The 21,635-nt window shown below is 38.9% G+C and overlaps 1 protein-coding gene across 1 annotated transcript in view; it reads right to left on the bottom strand.

Annotated features, from left to right (window-relative positions):
• Positions 1 to 21,635, bottom strand: part of LOC136871633 (IQ domain-containing protein K) — a 79,209-nt gene that overhangs the window by 15,433 nt on the left and 42,141 nt on the right. Inside the window, exon 4 of the mRNA XM_067145112.2 lies at positions 7,853 to 7,989. Within this exon, the coding sequence (XP_067001213.2) occupies positions 7,853 to 7,989 (137 nt within the window). The remainder of the gene's footprint in view (positions 1 to 7,852; positions 7,990 to 21,635) is intronic.

Genomic DNA, 21,635 nt, shown 5'->3' with positions numbered 1-21,635 from the left:
CTAACCAATCCACACCAATGGTTTTGTCACTGGCCAGAGCTAACCAATCCAGATCAATGGCTCTGTCACTAGCTGGCATGATAAATTCAACTTTTTGCCACTGACCAAGATAGGATGCACTGCTGTTGCTGTATAGAATGCTAGAGGCCTACCAGGTACTTTGCGGCCCTAACCTGAGGGCTTACACCCCCAAACACCCTTTACTTGATCACAGTCCAAACTAATCCGCTAGTTTGTAAGTTCAAAAGAGCACCGCTGCACCTAACAATGTACTACTAGTTCTTAAGGTCAAGATTTGGCAGTCTTGTGCACTGCACACTCACATTCACCGTGAGAAGTCAGCGAGAAAGAAACAACAGACAGTGCAATTGCAGCTAGATGTCTGCACTGGAAACCTGCTGCAGTAACTGAACTTTTGCCCACAACAATTCATAAAAGATCACCCCCTTACAATCTTACTAAATGCATAATGAAATGACGTATGGCTTTTAGTGCCGGGATTGTCCGTGGACAAGTTTGGCTCATGAGATGCAGGTCTTTTAATCTGACTCCCGTAGGCGACCTGCATGTTGTGATGGGGATGAAATGATGATGAAGACGACGCATACACCCAGCCCCCATGCCAGCGAAATTAACCAATTATGGTTAAAATTCCCGATCCTGCTGGGAATCAAACCCAGGACCCCTGTGGCCAAAGGCCAGCATGCTAACCATTTAGCCATGGAGCCGGACACTAAATGCATAACATCAATTTCTTGGGGTGAAGCTCTGTCTTTGAGGATATCCGGGGAGAGCTGCCTAATTCACACTTTGACTCTGGTGCATACATTTATTTCAAATACCAGTAATTTCCTTTTTTTTCCTTTTCTTTACATTCACTGATAACCATGTTTTTGAAAAAAAAAAAAGAAAGGCTGTTCTTTGTTCCTTTTATAAAGTATATCATCACACATGAATATTCACTGTACCAGCTGGCATGCACACTTTGGCACAGTCAACATATTCCTTGGCCTTTTGATCTGATGCCTGTAGGTGACCTGCACGTCGTGATGAGGATGAAATGATGATGAAGACGCCACATACACCCACCCCCCGTGCCAGCGAAATTAACCAATTACGGTTAAAATTCCCGACCCTGCTGGGAATCTTCGCATGGTTACATGTGATAATTTGACAGTGTCTGCATTCTTTTGCAATATGAGATGTGGATTTATGTCCACCTCAGTCATCACCAAGGCTGTGTCAGTTGTTAGAGGCTGTCCGGAATATTCTTGGTCTTCAAGCTCAAACTCACCTTTCCTGAACTGGGTATTCCACTTTTGAACGGCATGACTGATCACTGCGGATGCCCTGTACAAATTGCATGTCCCTTCAGCTATATTGGTCATGTTCCCTACTTTCCAAAAATAATCAAGTGTAATATGTTCATTTAGCTTATGAATTCTATCACACATAACTCACCAACTGCATAACCAAATCAAGCAAACTGTAACCAGCATTCAGCTGCAAGTCTGCGAATGTACCAGCTTCAACAATGGACCCACTCCTACATTTCCTCTCCCATTCACTATGCTCTTCACAGCACCTACATCTGAATGAACCCATGTTCAGAGCCAATAAATTTCTTTACTTATTCTCATAATTTGAAATAAAGTTCAAAAGTAAATCAAAGAAAGTGAATTTGTTATAAAACTGCTTCCAAAAGCTTCTCAACCAGACATTGACAACTGAGGCTGAAAGTTTGTTGAATATCAATCACCATTGATCTGCATTTAAGGCTGTCACCCAGGAGGCAGATTTCCTATCAGTTGTTTACCTAATCTTTTCTAAATGATTTCAAAGAACTTGGAAATATATCAAACGTTACTCTTAATAAATTATTTCAGTCCCTAATGCCTCTTCTTATACATAAATATTTGCTCCAATTTGTACTATGGAATTCCAACTTTATCTTCATATTATTATCTTTCCTATCTTTAAAAGCTCTACTCAAGCTCATTTGTCTCTTAATGTCATTCCACGCCATCACTCTACTGACAGCTCGGAACATACCACGGTATGCGCTAGCCATGTGTCTTGGTAGGTGTGCTATTTACCAACTTTTGAGCCCAACTTAGCACACTGGGTCGAAACGTTGGCAACCAGGAATGAGTTAGCTGGAAAATTTATAATGTCCAACTATATTGGTATTACATACCACTTAGTCAAGCAGCTCATCTCCCAAAGACTCACAAAGTAGCCCAAAGTTGGCAACACCAGGTGAGTTGGCCGTGCAGTTAGGGACACGCGGCTGTGAGCTTGCATCTGGGAGATAGTGGGTTCGAATCCCACTGTCGGCAGCCCTGAAGATGGTTTTCCGTGGTTTCCCCTTTTTCACACCAGGCAAATGCTGGGGCTTTATCTTAATTAAGGCTGCGGCCGCTTCCTTCCCACTCCTAGGCCTTTCCTATCCTATCGGTGCCATAAAACCTATCTGTGTCGGTGCAACGTAAAGCCACTAGCAAATTTTAAAAAAAGTTGGACACAACACTATTCTTTTGTTAGAATTCACCCAGAACAAATCATCCTGCTTTCCTATGGATCTTTTCCGGTTCCCGTATCAAGTAATCCTGGTATGGGTCCCGTACACTAGAACCATACTCTAATTGGAGTCTTACCAGAGACTTATATACCCTCTCCTTTCTCCTTCACTATCTTACTACAACCCCTAAATACCCTCATAACCATACAAAGAGATCTGTAACCTTTGTTTAAACCTCCGTAATGTGATTACCCCAATGAGGATCTTTCCTTATTGAGGACTTCTGACAGTCCCAATTAACAAATAATAAAGAATCATCAATGAATTACAAACATTCGAAGTTAAGGTCCAAAAATAAGATCAAAGAATATGGAAGTTTACTGGAGGAGGGCATGGGAGTCATTTACAGGGTTAAATCAAGAGAGAGAGAGAGAGAGAGAGAGAGAGAGAGAGAGAGAGAGAGAGAGAGAGAGAGAGTAGTCACATTTCCTCTGTAATATTTTTATTAAATAAAAATTAAAAACACACAAGAAGCTCAATAAACATAGTCACTGGAGACAGGAAATTGACACGACTTTACATCTCACAATTAAATTAAAACACTGAAATACAAATATGTAAACTCACCCAAGAAAAATAGTTACATTAAATTTCTGTAAGAAAGAAATTGCACATGTGGAAAATTAAACAAAGTGACTTTATGTAATGAAATAAAAATTCTACATTACTGATTAACTAAACACAAATTTCCTGTGCAAAACTCTAAACAATTAGTTTAACCCTAGAACCAGCAATGTTAAATCTTGTGGTGGTAGCCATATTTGGCAGCTTTTACCTGTCTATAAAATACGAAATATCCACAAGGTATGAAATAAATCTACAAAGTTTTATAGAACTATGTAAGCTAATACACTGAGGATTGTAATGCTGACATGAAATTGCATAAATGTTTTGACTAAAAAAATGTACAGTCTGTTCAAAAAAGTGTAATTGCTAAATTTAAAATACAGTAATCTGAAATCTTTTGATCATATATACTGAAAACTGGAACATGTCACAAACAAAATGAGATATACGGATTGTCAGTAATGTATCTGTAATGAGAGGTATATTCTTGGAAATATTAGGGAAAATGTATTGGGATGCAGTCAATTGGAGGTGTGGCTTTAGGCCACGTTGTTACAATAGGTTGCTTTATGGGAGGCTTGTCATCACATTCTGATATTTGATACAAAGAAATAGCTGATAAATATTTTGAATCTGACTATGAATCTGTTGGTTTATTCCCAGTATCCTCAAAGTCAGATCCATCACTTTCATCTTCCAATAAATTTCACACTACTTCAAAACTAATTTTCTGTCCTGAAGTGAAATTGCATAAATGTTTTGACTAGAAAAATGTACAGTCTGTTCAAAAAGTGCCTAAATTCAAAATTAGTTATGAAGTGAAGATGCCACATTTAGACTCAGACTGTACTAATCACGAATAAAATGGTGGTAGATACATCACAGATGTAAAGGTCATCCCTAGTGAAAGCATGGACAGTGACCACAGATTGCTGGTAGTAGACTTCTAACTAATGAACTAATAAATGCAATTGCATTACATTCCTTCAATGTAGTAACCCATAAAGTCTACCTTTTGTCAAATGTTGGAAAACTGTTGGGGACTGTTGGCAAGGTGTTCTAGGTTGATGACAGCGAAGGAGTACGCTACTGCATGGAGTACAGATGCCACATCAGGAAATCAGCGGCCTCGGAGGGATTCCTTCAATTTCAGAAACACGTCAAAGTCACAAGGACTCATGTCTGGTGAATACAGAGAGTGTTCCAAGACCTCCCAATGCCACTATTGCAATAAAAGCCTGAAATTGTTTGCGACATGACGTGCGTTGTCATGCAACACAATAGGGTGATCGTGTTACAATAAACATGGACGTTTCTGCCGCATAGCTGGATGCAGATGTTGCTTCAGAAATCAGCAATTGTAGCCACTGTAGATGGTTTGTCCCTCAGGCACAGCATAAGTAAGAATAACACCTCTTCATAGTCGTATGCCACAATCAGCATAAGCTTTACCTGACTGGGTTCCTGTCAAATTTTTTTTTTGCTTTATGTCGCTCCAACACAGATATGTCTTATGGCGACGATGGGATAGGAAAGGGCTAGGAGTGGGAAGGAAGCGGCCGTGGCCTTAATTAAGGTACAGCCCCGGCATTTGCCCGGTGTGAAAATGGGAAACCATGGAAAACCATCTTCAGGGCTGCCGACAGTGGGGCTCGAACCCACTATCTCCCGATTACTGGATACTGCTAGTAATCAGCTTCATTTTCCGTATCAAAATCTAATCACTGAGATTTACAATATTAAAATTCTTCCACCATTTTGATACTTTTTTATTTGCCTTTAGCAAATTTTTATTTGTCAACAGTACATGTTTCGTTCCTACTTAGGAACATCCTCAGCTGTTATTAAAGCTTAGGTGAATTGCTAAGATTTTAAACACGTTAATTTGCAGGTACATTGATTTTCTTAAAAACTACTAAAATACCTATTAAATTAAATGATATTAAAAACAATGTAGGGGTTAGTGTGTTAATGATATGAGAATGGATGATTACATAGTTGGTCAGCTTAAAAACTATGTCTATTCATTTGAATAGTTGTTTAAAAAAAAATTCATTTTGTTACATTAAAAATGTCTGTTTGTTTGCGGTTAAAAAGTTTTAAAAATCTTTGTCTTGGTGACACTGTTCAAATTGTTGAATGTTTTTTCTTCCGTTCCTTCCAGGTAAGTTGTTGTATATTATGAGTTTGCTTAAAGTGCCTTTGATTGAGTCTAATGTGGAACTTTGAAGCTGATTGCTGATCAATTTTTGGGAAGGGAGCTTCGTCTTAATTTCTTGCTATTGTTAGACTCCAATTCTACTGTGACCCTGGAGGGACATTTGATGCTGCTTTACGTCTAGTATAGTATTACTATAGTATAGCTTGATCAGCAATCAGCTTCAAAGTTCCACATTAGACTCAATCAAAGGCACTTTAAGCAAACTCATAATATATAACAACTTACCTGGAAGGCTCGTATGCTCATGCCCACATTTTGTCAATGGTGACAATGTGCTGCAGAAATGCATCTCCTTTGTTGCAGCATCTGTCCGGGTGGATGCTAGCCAGTGCATACTGTGCCATTTCTGTACGCCTGTGAGTTGATGTGGAACCCAACAGGATGCAATTTTCCCATGTTAAGACATTTCGTCAGTATGTGCTACACCATTTGATGACTGAGGCCGATCTCTACAGATAATTCCCGGACAGTCCATCGATCGGAAACGAGACCATACATGATGTCAATCTGATCTTGAGGAATGGACGGCCGAGCTGTGTGGTGTAAATCCGCAGTCTCATTCCGACCCACACGAAACGCCTTGACCCATCATGCAACCGCCCTGTACGGTAATGCGTTCTCACCATGGGCTTCACTTAATTCCTGATAACATTCTGATGCATTCTTGCCATGGGCAACCTCGATCTTAATCCATGAATGCTGATCACTTTTCGAAAACATGCTTTAGAGCAGTTAAATCGACACTCGTTACTTCAACGCCACACAGTAACAACATCTGAACTGGATGCCCATCAGATGCACACTACACATCGACAACAGCGCCACCTGACTGCTCCCGTATCCTATTGTGAATGTCCGATCTCCTGCAAGTGTCTGGACTACGTTGCTACTACTTTATTTACAGCCCTCATATTTGTCTGAAGGGAGGATCAGTATATGTTGCTTTCAGCACATTGTAGGCCCATTGCTACTGTTACTGCTTTCCACCAGGATATTCAAAGGGCCACCAAAATGATTGTGTCAGATCAGACAGTGTGAAATCAGCTGCATGATGGAGGCCTGTGTCAAAACCTCCTCTTAAACCACACCACAGGGCAGCTCGTGTGAAGTTGGCAACAACTCATAGCTCATGGCATCAGGAACAGAGGAAGCATTATGCTCTGTTCTGATGAAGTCACCATAAGTTTGCACCCATACATGCACCAACAGCAGCAAGGGATCATGTTTGGTCGACGTACGCCTCTGATTGCAATTTACAAATTTCATTATAGTGGTCCATCTCTGACCTGATGTGTAGTATGCATTTGATGGGCATCCAATTGTGAGTGTTGTTGTTGTGTGGCATTGAATTGAAGAGTTTTGATTTAACTGCTCTAAAGCATGTTTTTATAAGGTGATCAGCATTCATGGAACAGGTCAGAGCGAGGCTCGGATGGTAACTGGCCATAGGGAGGGGCATTACTTGAGGACCTTATCACTTGAATTTTATTAGATCGAAAGCTTCAGTATTCTCCAGTTGACGATTTAAGAACTGATAAGATTCCTTTTTTCTCCCACCTCTGAAGCTACAGCTCAACTTCTACGTTTAATCAGTACACTGAATCTATGTCAAACCTCAATCAACATTAATGAGGTCAATTTTAAAATGTAAAAGATTTTTCTAAAAAAGTGGTGAACAGTATTATAGAAAAACAGAGTGTATAGATTTTAGTGGTTTTTTAAACATTCCTGATTAGACATGGGCTCATTCAATTTTAAGTCATTGGACAGCGACATTTCTGTATTTTAATTAGATAAAATAATTTTTGAGATGCTACGGCTGAAGAAGTCTTAAATAGAAGATGAAAACATGTACTAAATTATGTATAAATGATTTAAGATTAAATGTATTTTCACTTGTAAAGTGTAAAGTGAAATGTAGTGATTAGGTGGATCATTAAACCAAATATTTATTCTAACCTCTAATTCCTACCCTGGGTAACATGACAGACGGGTTTAGTATACAGAGACATCCTACAATGTATAGTTACGGGATTTGATACCACTTTAGGTGAGACCTTTACGCTAGTGGATGATAATGCTCATACCCATCAAGCCAGAGTGGTCAGTCAGTTTCTTGAAACGCATGGTATGCCGGCATATTCTGCGGACTTGAACTGTTTTGAACATGCATTGCATGAACTGAAGAGAGCAATTGCCCAGTGTCCTAATCCTTCTGTTGACATTCAGGAGCTGCTATCCAAGAGTGGGATAATCTGTCCCAAAAAATGTTGGAATCTTTGGTGCTGAGTATGTCTCTGTGTACAAAATTCCATATTTCCACTTTTGTGCTTTTGTTGCACTTTTCTTGCTTTTGCATAGCTGACTGAATGTTGCTTTATACAGCCTTCATAATATAATACACACACAGGAAAATAAAATGTAAATTAAACCAGAATGTGCAATACTTTTTTTGTTTTGTTTTGAGACTGTACTTTACTTACTTCAGTGCAAGTGAAGTCTTAACCATTGGGATTTCATAAAGTGTTGTCCAGTTTTCAGCTCTCTGAGGATATATAGGATTCTTGTTCCATAGGTTTTCCACAATATTATCTATCCCATTGAAACGGCACTTCTGCAACTAAAGGAATATATTTTTCAATATTACATAGGGAAGAAAATTTTAAAAGAAAAAAAAAAAAAAAAAAAAAAACCAGGACAGTGAGAAGATGCAGGAGAAAATTATTATTATTATACAATCTTCCTGCAACAGCTGCAGGTTGCCCAAAGACAAAGAGTACCTTAACAACAATAATGGATATGGATACAGTAGATAATGTGATCGTATGATGTTAAGTGTAGGCAATCGAGTGAGGCATGTCAAACATTTATTTGAGGCCCGCAACCATGGTTCTTGAAGATCATGATGGACTTCTTGAGTGTGGTAATCGCAATGTTATAGATGAAATCTCTATTCAGTCCAAAGGTATTGCAGAAGTTGACAAAAAATGTAGGTATGGTTCCTCGAGCACCTAACATCAAGCCAATTACAGAGATGGATGAGAGCTTATACTTTCGCTTACAGAAGTCCACTGTTTCTTCATCAATTCTTCTTTTCTCTGCATCGACCTCCTCCAGCTGGTTTTCGTTGGTCTCAAATCTAATTGTTGGATCAATGATGAAACCTTCAGAACATGATGGCTAAAAAGCAATAATGTCAATGCGTCGGTTGCTTCCTCTGTTGGAGAGACCATGTACTTCTTCATAGACATTATAACCTTGTCCTCTCAAAGCGTTAGCTATCATTGATCTGGCTACATTATGGCATGAGGTGCGTAGTAATTCACCATGTGGACAGGCTCCCAGGACGTGTGAAAGAGTTTCAAACTCTCTGTGGCAATGCCGACAGAGGCTGTTGCCCTGGGATCTGCCAGGTACAGTACGCACAGCAGAAACATTGGCGTTCATTTTTATTGCATCACGCCATTCAAGTTGCAAAATTTCCTTTAATGCTCCCCTAACCATAATATCGAGATCATTTATAAATTTGACTGGAATCTTTTGTGGTGGTACTGTCTGAAATTTATATACCAAACTGGGACAGATTGAAGTGTTTATGATTACAAATTTTTGATCGGAATGCAAAACCTGTAAGCTGTGGTGGGACAGTGAACTTATGTAAGCTGTGGTGGGACAGTGAACTGGAACTGGATGTTTTGTGTTGCAAGAAGTTAGAGTTTGAAAATGTAAAAGTTTTTTTAAATTTAATATAACTGAAGGATTTTATTTTGTTCGTAATATTTTGAGAAATGAAGAAATAAGAACTCTGGACTTTGCTGGAATATTTGTTTATGTAGCTGAAATATATGTGTAATAATTTTTCTTTCAGGCAATAGTAAAATGTAAATTAAGAAAACCTCAAGATTGGATTGTTAACATTGCAAGAGTGATAAAGTGATTCGTATATCATGATGTAATTTGGTAACATTTAATTTGGAACAACCTATACCGCATGTGCGGTTAGGGATGTTGAAATTACTGATGTAATTTATCTAGCGTCTGTAGACAGGAAATGACCATATATGGTTATGCGAATGTATTGGCAAACGAGAATCTAGTGGAAATTGTTTCTTATTGGTTGATTGTAATCGGGCCATTTCCGGTCTTCTTGCCGGATTTGGAAAAATGATGCGTTTGCTCGGCGTCATTTTCCATCTGACCGCCCTAGCGAGCGTTCGCGCTCGAGGGCTACCCTCGGGAACTCCTGCCTTTCCGAGGTAAGTGTTATTTCAATGCTATTTTCATGTTATTTTCAATGTTTACTGATTTAGTTTAATTTAATTTAATTCCTTTGTGTTTCGGTATTTTCTTGGTTAATGTGATTTTCAAAGTTTTAATATTCAACGTGTCTTGAGTTTGCCCTAGATTCTCGCTTTCGTAATTTAAAGTCTTTCTCCTGTCTTTTAATCAACTATCCTTTCATTTGCGTTTTGGTTTCATAATCATTCCGTTAGTCAAATGTGTAAATTATCTGCTGCTCTGTTATGTAATTTAGTCTCTTGTAATTTTGGTTATTTGTTATTTTTAATAGAATTGAGCTAGAGGGTGTTTCATGTAAGTCTTTTCTCCCCCATAATGTCATACGTTCCCATGGACCTCATTAGGGCTTCCAGCACGTTCCACTATCCCTTCTTAGTTGTCATTTTAGGCCTGTAGGTGTTTTTTATATTTGCTTTAATTTTGCGTATTTAAAAGATACTTGTTATGCTTCTAAGTTTTGATGTGAATACTCCGCCACTGCTTTATTTACTACTGGTATTATTTTATTATTATATTATTACGGCTCTCTGATTATTATTATTTTATTTTATTATTACTATTCTTATATTATTATTATGGTAACCATAATTGTATTGTCCCCGGAGCGGTTGTACTGTCTGAAATTTATATACCAAACTGAGACAGATTGAAGTGTTTATGATTACAAATTTTTGATCGGAATGCAAAACCGGTGAAGAAATGAGGAGCTCTAGGGTGTTCTTGAGCTTATTTAGGACCTTGACAGACTGGAAAGTAATTTCATTGGAGAAATTTACACCCAAATACTTAACTCTCTTGGTGCCAGGCGGTAGTGCGAGCATCCACCCTTTAAATTGCCAGAGCCGATCTGGTCGGCCGTTAACAATCCAGTCGGAAGTTGCCAGAGCCGATTACATCGGCCGGCTTAAAATTCTGTGATATACGTAATTTTGAGGCAACCTATAGTGAAGTGCATACTTTTGTTACAACCTGTAGTAAAGGGGCTACACGTTATTGTGTGCCTGGCCTTGCTTTGGCAGTTCTAAGAGGGTGTTATACCTTTCACAAGAGTCGTTTCCTGTGTTTACAAATACCGCTAATCGGTCAGTAAGAGATTGCTCCTTGCAGTGAGTGGTTTTGTGACAGGAAAATGGCATGTTATTCACGTGATAATTTTTCAGCAGGTATTGATGACAATAAATTAATGCAGTATTTAGAACAGTGCGAAGTTAACGCTGATGATTTATCGGATAGCGATAGGGAATTTAGTTCAGAGAGTAGCGACGAAATTATACCGGACACGTCCGCGGAATCACCGCAGCTAAAGGAGAGACGTTTGATTGTGTCTAACAGCACTAAAGCTGCTCTGAATATGGTGGTAGATGAAACTAGTGATAACGAATATGATGATGATGATGTCTCTGGAGAACATTTTGTGGAAATTTGTCCCAATGAACCCGACAACATTCCTCAACCTCCTGTCTCCTTGAAGAAAGTTCTTGGACCTAAACATGCCCTACCGTCTGATTCTCCGCCCATATCACACTTCTATTTACTTTTCACTTACTCTCTGCTAAACCTTATAGTCACATATAGTCCTCTATCATTACCTAAATGCCGGACTCCTCGGGCGAAGTGTAGCGTGCCTGGCTCTCACCCGGAGGTCATGGGTTCGATTCCCGCCCAGGTCAAGAATTTTCGCCTGGTCCTGAGGGTTGGTTCGAGGTTCACTCAATCTAAGTGACCCTAAGTGATTGCAATTGAGGAGATATCTGAGAGTAGGGGACCCCGGTCTGGAAAACCAAGAATAATTACTGAGAGGATCTGTCTCACTGACCATGATTCACCTCGTAAAGTGCAGGTACCGAACTGAGCAGCGGTCGCTTAGTAGTTCAAAGCAAATCACGGCTTTAGTGCCATACATTTCTTAATTTCGTAAATTCTGTTGTATTGTAAAATTATTTTTCTAATATATACTACAACCGAAAACGAGAAACTACTTTTTCTGAAAACAAAAAAACTATAATATCAACTACTATTTTTTTACTAATTTAATAATTCAGAATTATTTTAATACTGTGTTGTCCACACGTAGAAAATTTGTTGTCAGTATTTGCCAAACATCGATACATACACGCGAATTTTATCGGTGAGTAAAATTGTCTTGTTTTTATTAGTGACATATGTTTGAATTTTTATTTTTTACGTTTTTATTTTTCTCGTTCAAATTAGTTATTCTATAGAATTGTATTTAGAAATACATTATACATAATTACGTATATTCTTCTGTATCGTAAATTATTTTTTCAAAGTAGATATTGAGAGAGAAAGTGCGAAAATATTTTTCTCTTCCTAAAAATAAACGTTTTCGACAACTATAAATCAACAATAAAATGCTTTTGACTCTTTATATTACTTCAAACCATTTTCTTATTCTGCGTAGTCGATATGTAGAAAATTTCATGCCGGTATTTGCTATACACCGGTAGATATACGCGAATTTTAAAATACATGTATTTCCACTGAAAACGGCCTGGCACTTTACAGTAGTAGAGTGGAGGCGGAGCTCTGGCCTCTTCCAGCTGATGGGGAGCGGCCGACTAGATCGGCTCTTGGCTCCAAGAGGGTTAAGAGATTCTCCTCCCTTCAGACATGGTATCTGTTTTTCATCTGCCATGAATAGTTTTTCTTCTGATGGGTGACCATGTTTGATGCATATTCCTTTACATTTTCCAATATTGATGTTAAGTTCAATTTCTTATAGTTGATGTATGGCCGCATGAGCAAGTACTAAAGCTGACTCAGAATCTTTCCCAACAATAATTACATCATCAGCAAAACATAATACTGTTAGAGCTTCACGATCTGGACTCATATGAAAGCCATATTGGGTAGATATTGACGTTTCGCTAAGGTCATCCAGAATATGATTGATGGCAAGATTAAACACGATTGGTGACAGAGGAGAACCTTGCATAACTCCTCTGTTTATCAAGAGAGGACTTGTTTTGCTTTCCTGCATCTGAATTTGCGTGGCATTTCCTGTTTGCAGATTCATGATTAAATTTGTAAGTTTGGTTGGAATTGGTAATGACTTTAGTGTCTCATTTAAATGAGCATGGCCAATGTTGTCAAAGGCTTTCTATATGTCTAAGAATATAGTAGTCAGATTGGCGCTTTTTTTTTTTTTTTTTTTTTTCCTTCAAGGTGAAGAGAGTCGAGCATCACAGTGTTGACATGCGTTCCAGAGGAGTTAGTAAATCCTCGTTAATTGGGGTTTAAGACAACATGTTCACAAAGACACCTGTCAAGGACCCGCTCAACTATTCTCCTTATTACTGAACAGATTGTGATAGGTCTCCAGTTCTTAATATTGAGTGTATCTCCACCTTTATGGATTAGAACAGTCCTGGCCTTTTTTGAAGATAGAAGGTACAACCCCAGTTTTCAACATACATGTGGCAATGTGAGATATTATGTCAACTGCAATACTGTCTTTGATAATTCTGACGAGGGCGTGGTCTGGGCCGGGTGATGTGTCTATGGCTATATGATTAACAGCAAAGCTCATTTCATCTGGGCTTATAGTGTCATTAAATAAAATGTCAATTTGTTCCCTATCAATATCACTTGTATGAGATGGGTATTCAGATCGAATCATCTCATTAGGTTGGCCGAGAATTTTAGAGAAATAATGGAATATTTCATCCGAAGGAATTTTACAGTTTTCAGCATTGGAATTTAAAACAGATCTAATAGCCTTTTTGTGCTGATTGTAAAAGTGGTACTGGGTAAGCTGATATTTGTATTTTTCACAGCGTTTTATTCGGTCCTGTTTTGTTGCCCATTCAGGATTGGTTGTCTGTTTATATTTCCTCTGGTTGTCTGTGGTTTGTTTATTTTTCCTATACTGGTAGTATTTCCGTGACGGATGTTTGGGGCCAGGGAGTAGGTCAATTGCAAAAGCCAAGAACTCACACCAAATGTTAATCTCATGGTTAAATTGCTCGTCTGTCAAATTTAAAAAAAATCTACTTCACCATTTTCTGCTTAAATTCATGTGGTAATGTGTAGACATCTTTAGTTTCCATGTTAGCATGAGGGTCACTTTCTTGAACGATTGTTTCAACATTTTGAGAGGGATCAACCCCTGTCGATTTCTAGAAACTAAAATTTGATGGTGAATATCAGGATATGTGTTTTGACCCAACGGGAACTGGAGTAATGACATCCGCAGTGTGGACGCTGACAATTTATATTGTCAAATGCCTTATTTGAAGAATTCACAGTGTGTCTAGCTGATAAACTTGGATGAAGAGTTTGAGATGTCTGAGGAATTCCTAAATTAACGTGCAATTGTTCACTATCTACCAATGATGAGTCCTGAGATAGTGGCTCATGAGCTCTTGCTATGTGTATGTTAATGCTCCTCTTTGTAAATTTTCTGTGACATATCTTGCGTTCAATAAATGTAGGCACAGCACTTGAAGAGCTGGATACTTTCTGAGAATCGACCATGCTCTGGAGTGTTTGGCTAATCTGTAATAATGCTGTTTTTGAATGATAGATCTTACCGAGTCAGATACCGTATTTCACGGCATAATCGTCGCCACCGCGTAATCGTCGCATCCTTTATTTTCAATACAAAAATCGGACTTTAAACCTTTAATTACCGGTACATAATCGTCGCACGTCCAAATTTTGTTCACTAATCTGGTTAAAAGGTAAATGGAACTGCAACGTAAGTTGCACATGAATGCGCAATTTAAATACGTGTATGGTTTATGGGCAATTTGGCAACACAGTCACGTTCGCGACATGTTGCATAACGTATAAATAAATAATACCGGTATATGTACGACGCATGGCTTACCGGTAGACTATCGGCAGTTTGACAACGTGGTCGCGAGACAGTGTACTATTTATTCACCACCTACATATTATGCTTACCGGTAGGCTATCGGCAGTTTGACAACGTGGTCGCGAGACAGTGTACCATTTATTCACCACCTACATATTATGAGTTCCCATTTGAAATACGTAAGGCTGTAAGTTATCGCTTATCGGCAACGTCGCCAGGAAATACCGGCTAGGTAGGTTGAATGGACCTCGAACCAGCCCTCAGATACAGGTAAAATTCCCTGACCCGGCCGTGAATTGAACCCAAGGCCTCCGTGTAAGAGGCCAGCACGCTACCCCTACACCATGGGGCCGGCTCCTGTGTTATTGCGCACGAAGTGAAATCCAAGATGATAACGCAGATTTCCACGGAATTATTCAGCCGAATTATTTACGATGTCTCAGTTGTCATCGCTAGACTCTTATCTTACTACTACGTCATAAGTGTCCGGGCATGGGATGAAAACTTTTATCCAAGCAGTCAAGATAATTATTATCCAATGCTATTAAAGTTTTATTTTATAAACTCGACAGTAATGTAATGTAAAATCATCAATAACTGAGAAGAAATATTAACCTAATTACCGTATGTTTAAAAGAAATTGAAAAAAATGAATGTTTGTTACTGACGTCTCGGAATACAGTCAACTATACAGTAGATCTACACCGCACTAGCTAGAGCTCCGGTTTGCGAGCTTTGCGCAAGCACAGTAGTGTGTCGCAACCAACGAGCTAAACTGATAAATTGTTGCATGTTTCCTTGCTGCCTAACAGTATTGGCTGCTCTGGAATGGACAGATCACAGATGCATTTATTTGTTTCAGATTTACGTGATTACTGTAGACATGTGTGTGTGAGAATTTAAGTTTTTAATTTGTGTTTTGGGTGTTTGCAGAAATAATTTGTTTTAATAGTGAACAATTACGGAAAGTCATTTATATCGCAAAACATTAACGTGTGAAGCATTTATAAGCGATTATGGGTAAATATAGAAACTATTCTGCGGGCTTCAAGCTAAGCGTAATTGCCTTCGCTGAACAGCACGGGAACAGAGCTGCAGAAAGAAAATTTTCTGTGAGTGAAAAGTTGGTGCGTGACTGGCGGAAAGTAAAAAACAAGCTAAAAAGTACAAACCCTTCTAGACGCGTGTTTAGAAGTCCTAAAACAGGGAAGTTTCCTATAATTGACGAAGAAGTGTTTAGGTACGTCAGTGAAATACGTAACAATGGCTGCAGTGTATCATATGAAATGTTACAAATTAAGGGACAGGAGGTAGCGCGCAAACACAACATACCGGTAACTCAGTTTAAGGCGACTCGTGGGTGGATTAAGGGGTTCATGCGACGACACAATCTGTCAGTGCGAAGGAGAACAACACTAAGCCAAAAGTTGCCTGCTGATTACACGGACAAGATTGTAAATTTTCACCGGTTTGTCATACGTTTGCGCAAGGAAACTTCGTACTTGCTTTCTCAAATTGGTAATGCCGATCAGACTCCAATCTTTTTTGATATGCCTCGCAACAGCACTATTGCGCTAAAAGGATCACGGAGTGTATTAATGAAAACCAGCGGTAGTGAGAAGTTGCGATGCACGGCAATGCTAGCCATTACAGCTGATGGGAGAAAGTTGCCGCCTTACATCATTTTCAAGAGGAAAACGATGCCTAAGAATATACAGTTTCCCCGTGGAATTCATGTACGAGTGCAACCAAGAGGTTGGATGGACGTAGAACTCATGCTGGACTGGGTTAAAACTGTGTGGAATAGAAGACCTGGTGCACTACTAAAACAACCAGCTCTGCTTGTTTTAGATAGTTTCCGAGGTCACCTCGTGAACGAAGTGAAGCAAATTCTCACTACAAATAAGACACGACAGATAGTCATTCCTGGTGGCCTAACATCTGCTTTGCAGCCACTAGACGTATGTGTTAGTAAACCCTTTAAAGACCACTTACGTCGATTTTACAACGAGTGGATGATGAGCGGCGATCAGCAATTGACGCCCGCCGAAAATATCAGGCGCCCACCCTTGGACTTGTTATGCTCGTGGGTGAAGAAGAGTTGGGATCTTATACCACCTGAACTAGTCTCCAAGAGCTTCAAAAGGACTGGGATTTTGAATGCACTAGACGGTTCCGAAGATGACGCAGTGTGGCAGGGAGACGAAGAATCTGATACTGGTATTAACAGAGGCGAGGACGGCGCATCAGATAGCGAAACCTGCGATAGCGACACCGAAGATTTGGAATAAATTGCGTACCGGTAAGTCCGCATTTCACAACAAAGCGATAATTTTTTGCAAGAGTAATATTTTAACTTTAATACTCAAATTAATGACAAATTAACTTAATACGTTCATTTTTATTTTCAGGTTGGAAAAACGTTCGCCGAATTGTTGCGAAAAATTATGAATTTTGTTTTAGACTATTTTAATTATTTTGATGTATAAACGCGAGTATTACGTGCATCTTAAATTTGTATCAAATACAATTTAGTTATAAATACATTTTTTGAGTAATACAAATACTGGTATTAAATATTCATCGTATAATGGTCGCACCCTACAATTTTTTTCGAAAATTTTGGTATAAAAAGTGCGACGATTATGCCGTGAAATACGGTACACCTCCCATGAGGATATTGTACTTATGAATCAGTAGTGGTTTCAACCCTTCGACTCCTTACAACATTGTCCTCAGCGTGACACCCAGTTGTGACACAATAAACTGGTTTCCATGTTTTCTTCTCTTTATAAGCAACCAGTAGAACGTCACCTTGCCTAAAGTAAACGGTTTGCCTAGATTCAAGTTTTGTACCTAACACAATGTGAGACATCCCTTTGAAGATTTATTAACTGTTCCTGTGAGGAAATGATTCAGTATTGCTGACATGAGTGCATATCAACACTTCAGATTGATATCAGAAGGAAAATTGGCGACTAAACATAGCTGGCTCAGGTGAGACATGCGTTGTGGCCGGGCGGTGAGTATGTAGCAGCTAGCACAAGACAGCGGGATTTTGACGCTACTTTGGCAATGATTTACACTAGATTAGTGCAACATGCTATTACACAAACTATTTCACGATTATGACTGAACATTTCTCCTTCAATTGATTCGTGATTAGCACATTTTGATAAATAATAATTTGATTACTGAAATAAAATAAAGAGCATGTCAAAATGCCTGATATCAGGCGTTGTCACTGGGCAAACGCATAAAACGCCTGATATCAGGCATTTGCCACTTGGAGGGTTAAAATATCATTACCAATAACTGCTCTGAAAAAAAAGAAAAGAAAAAGAAGCTCTGACCATTGACCCTGGAAGATACCATCAACTGAGCCAGCCGTGTATCACTTTCACTGTTCAATGCTATTGGAGCATATCTCTTTCTTTTCTTCACACTCTCAGATGTTACTTTGAGGGTGCTATCCTTTAACAACTTTTTTTGGTCTCACGAGTAGCTAGCAAAATACAGAGTCAAACTTCAACAGATCCCACATGTCTAGGTATAACTGGGTACTCCTGAGGGCACCTGGTATCTGGAGGTGGGCTGCTAGCAACTACCTACCCACCTCGCTGTGATCCTATGCTTGTGACTGGGGGGGATGAAACCTCCCCACACCTGCACACACGCTTAGAAGACAAACTAACTATCCAAGCCAGGGAGGCTTGCTAGACATTAAGAGAAATGAAATGTCCGTGGATTAGGATAGAGGAGGAAGAAATAGAACTGAAGAAAAAAAATGCAGAAACCTCTCAGGCAAGTAGGGAAGCGGGGTGGGGGGGGACGGACAGACACCTGGGTAGCCTTGCTCTACTCCGAGGCCAAACAACAATAACAATTGCCAACACACGGAAACGAGTAGGTTGGTCTTCCGAACAGAAATCCTCTTCATCTGTGAGTCCGTAGGTGACTGAACAGCCCAATACGGGAGGCACAAAATTTGCTGCAGAGATGGCAGATAGTCCCAGGTGGAGCAGTCGTTGTGGTCCTATTTCATTCTTTTTACTTCCTTCGTTGCCACTTATTGTTTGCTATTTGCCTATGGTTTTCTTCAAAAAGGAGTGTGCCACAATGAACTAATGATCTCCAGGATTAATGGTTGACGGCTCAGGTCTCCCAGTTGTTAACATCAATCTGGCACATCTTCATGTTAGCTTTCATTACATCCTTAAATCTCTTCCTCTGACCTCCCAAACAATGTTACCCCCTGTTAACTCAGAGAACACTTGCTTCGGAATGCGATTATTGGGCATGGTATTACATGCCCTGTCCATCGTAGCTGATGCCTTAAAACCATGGCTTCTCTACTGGTGATCTGTGCCTCTTCAAGTACGCTGACATTTGTGCGTCTATCTTGCCAGGTTTTATGCAAAATTCTCCTTAAACTTCGCTGGTGATATTATTAACTTTTTAATATGCCATCCGTAGCATGTCCAGGATTCAGATCCATACAGTAAGCTGCGAATTAAAACTGAATTGTATACGAGGATCTTAGTTGCAACATTGACATTATCATTGTCAAATACTCGGGATCATAGCTTGGCAAAGGATGCTCCAGCATGGTTGATTCTAAATTAGATTTCCGAATTTATATTTGCGCTTGATGAGAGGATGCCATGGCCACTTCCTTCCAACTCCTAGGCCTTTGCTATCCCATCGTCGCCATGAGACCTATCTGTGTCGGTGCAACGTAAAGCCACTAGAAACAAACACAGAATTAATATGAGGCTGAAAGAACGTAAACGTCATTGTCTTCTCGTTCAACCAGAAAACTCTGCAGTGGTAGTCCGCACTCTCTGTTTGCTCATTATGAAACAAAATTTGAGGAAACCATGGTTCTGGTTACCATCCTTCAGTATCGTACTCGTCTCTGCTGAGAAGCTGTGGAGACAGTGAAGCATGACAACTGTTTCAGCAGGAAAGATGGGTCTGTAGATTAGTAGAGTATGGCAACTGTTAATTACTGCCAGTCAACAGAAGATAGAAATCCCCGGGACACACTGCGCAGGTCATAATAGCACCAACCTGGAGATAGGGAAGTCAATGGCGGTGCTACCAAAGTAGTCTTCAGATGCTATTAAAGTACAGGTGCCCACTAGCCTGTGCCATTTCATCTTGACAAGGGCTACTGTAGTGTAGCTGAAACATTGACACTTGTAAAATGTCTGTGTGGCATTATATTCTGGAAAACTGTCAACGTTTGTTTGAAGTAAAAACTTGATGTACAGTTTTGCAATCCAGTTTCTTGAAAGCCACAATAGATTCAATATTCAACAATACAAAACTCTCTCCAGTTGTATAGCTACTGGTTTAGTGTGTTTCCTGTTTTGAATTCTCCATTAATTCATTGCCTAAGAACTTGAAGTTCTTCAAATCTGTAATGTCTGTGATTTTTAATACTCCTTTTCCTGCTTTTTTTTTACTATACTTATCTTCCTATTTTCTTCATCTGGCTACTCTTGCACCTCTTTTCAGTTAAACAGAAATTTATTAATTTTTATACTTCTTTGTGCTATATTTGCTGTTATCATAACATAATTCATTGCTACTATACTGCACCCGCTCACTTCCTGAGTCCCAGACTAGCATGTATCTCAGGGGTGATCAGTTCGAAAACGATAAAAAATTTTAATATAAAGAAAATCAAAAAATATATCGGCGCATCAAATGAACACAGGGGTGAACGGGGCATGCAAATTAAGGTTATGGGGGACGACTCATTCATGGATACAAATTTTTGACTCCACAATAGGACTGGGAAGTGACAACTTAAATTCCATGGGCATACTGGACTAACTACAATGAAAAGATATGGAAACTGTTTCCTATTGAAATTGCAATGAGGAGCAATTTATTCACTTATTTTGCATACTACACATGATGACAATTTTACATTGGGACAATTTCATCCTGAAAAATAAATGACATACTACTTGGATTTTACCTCACTACTCTGGTAGTGTAAAACATCTGGTGAATTCGCCCCAATTGGTTATTGGGGATCGAATTCACATCCGTATGATTGGACGTTTCATCGCTGGAGATCTTCTTTCAGAGACGAAGGCACGACAGTAACTTTTTACTGTCGTCTCCTCGTTCCGTTTGGACATGAGACACTTCCGGTATGTACATTCTGGTGAGCCGGACACCCACCGTGGAAATGTTATCGCCTCGAAAAAACGGGAATTTATAGTACGGACAAACTCTAGCCTATTATTTCCAGATTCACAAACACGCCAGGTAGAGCTCATTAACTCAAAGCCTATTTCAATATTTACACTTGTCAATACGACAAGACGTACGGAAAGGTTCATTACTATGCTCTGACAATGAAGACATGTGCCGTCCATGGGTTATTTACGTATCTACCGCTAACAATCTCCCCGTGAAAACCCAACATCTGGTTCTGAGCAGTTCGACACAGGACGACTGTCCCTATCATATCCTCCTACGATTATTAAATAATATCATTACCATTCTTTATCTGATCATTATTATATTCTTTGATTACCATCAATTATTTTATTATTATCATTAATTTCAATTATAATCCTATATTTGATTATTATCATTTGTCATCCGGGATGATTATATGCCAACCCTTGCCGACGTTTCAAACGAAGGGTCGTTCTTCCTCCTAATTTATCCGCACAATATAATGATCAGCTTCCTCATAAAATATTATTATTATTATTATTATTATTATTATTATTATTATTATTATTATTATTATTATTATTATATTCGTAACAATGAATCATCGCCCATTAAATATCTTAATTTCCTTTCATCATAATTATTATTCTCAAATTACTATTGCAAGTTCTTTATCTTCTGCTTCTTCAACTTTTCATTATTATTATTATTATTATTATTATTATTATTATTATTATTATTATTATTATTATTATTATTAACATTAATATTAATAGTGGAAATCGTGATTATCGTAACTCGTAATCATCCTCGCTATAATACTTCAACTTCTCGCTCTTATTATTTTCATCAAAAAAATAAAAATAAAAAAAGTAGCTTCATTGGTTATTCTTCTTCTCCTTCTTCAAATATTTTATTTATTA

This window comes from Anabrus simplex, chromosome 4 (assembly GCF_040414725.1).
Source record: "Anabrus simplex isolate iqAnaSimp1 chromosome 4, ASM4041472v1, whole genome shotgun sequence".
Taxonomy (NCBI): Eukaryota; Metazoa; Arthropoda; class Insecta; order Orthoptera; family Tettigoniidae; genus Anabrus; species Anabrus simplex.
The sequence above is the reverse complement of the archived record's forward strand: the minus strand, read 5'-3'. Positions and strand labels throughout refer to the sequence as shown.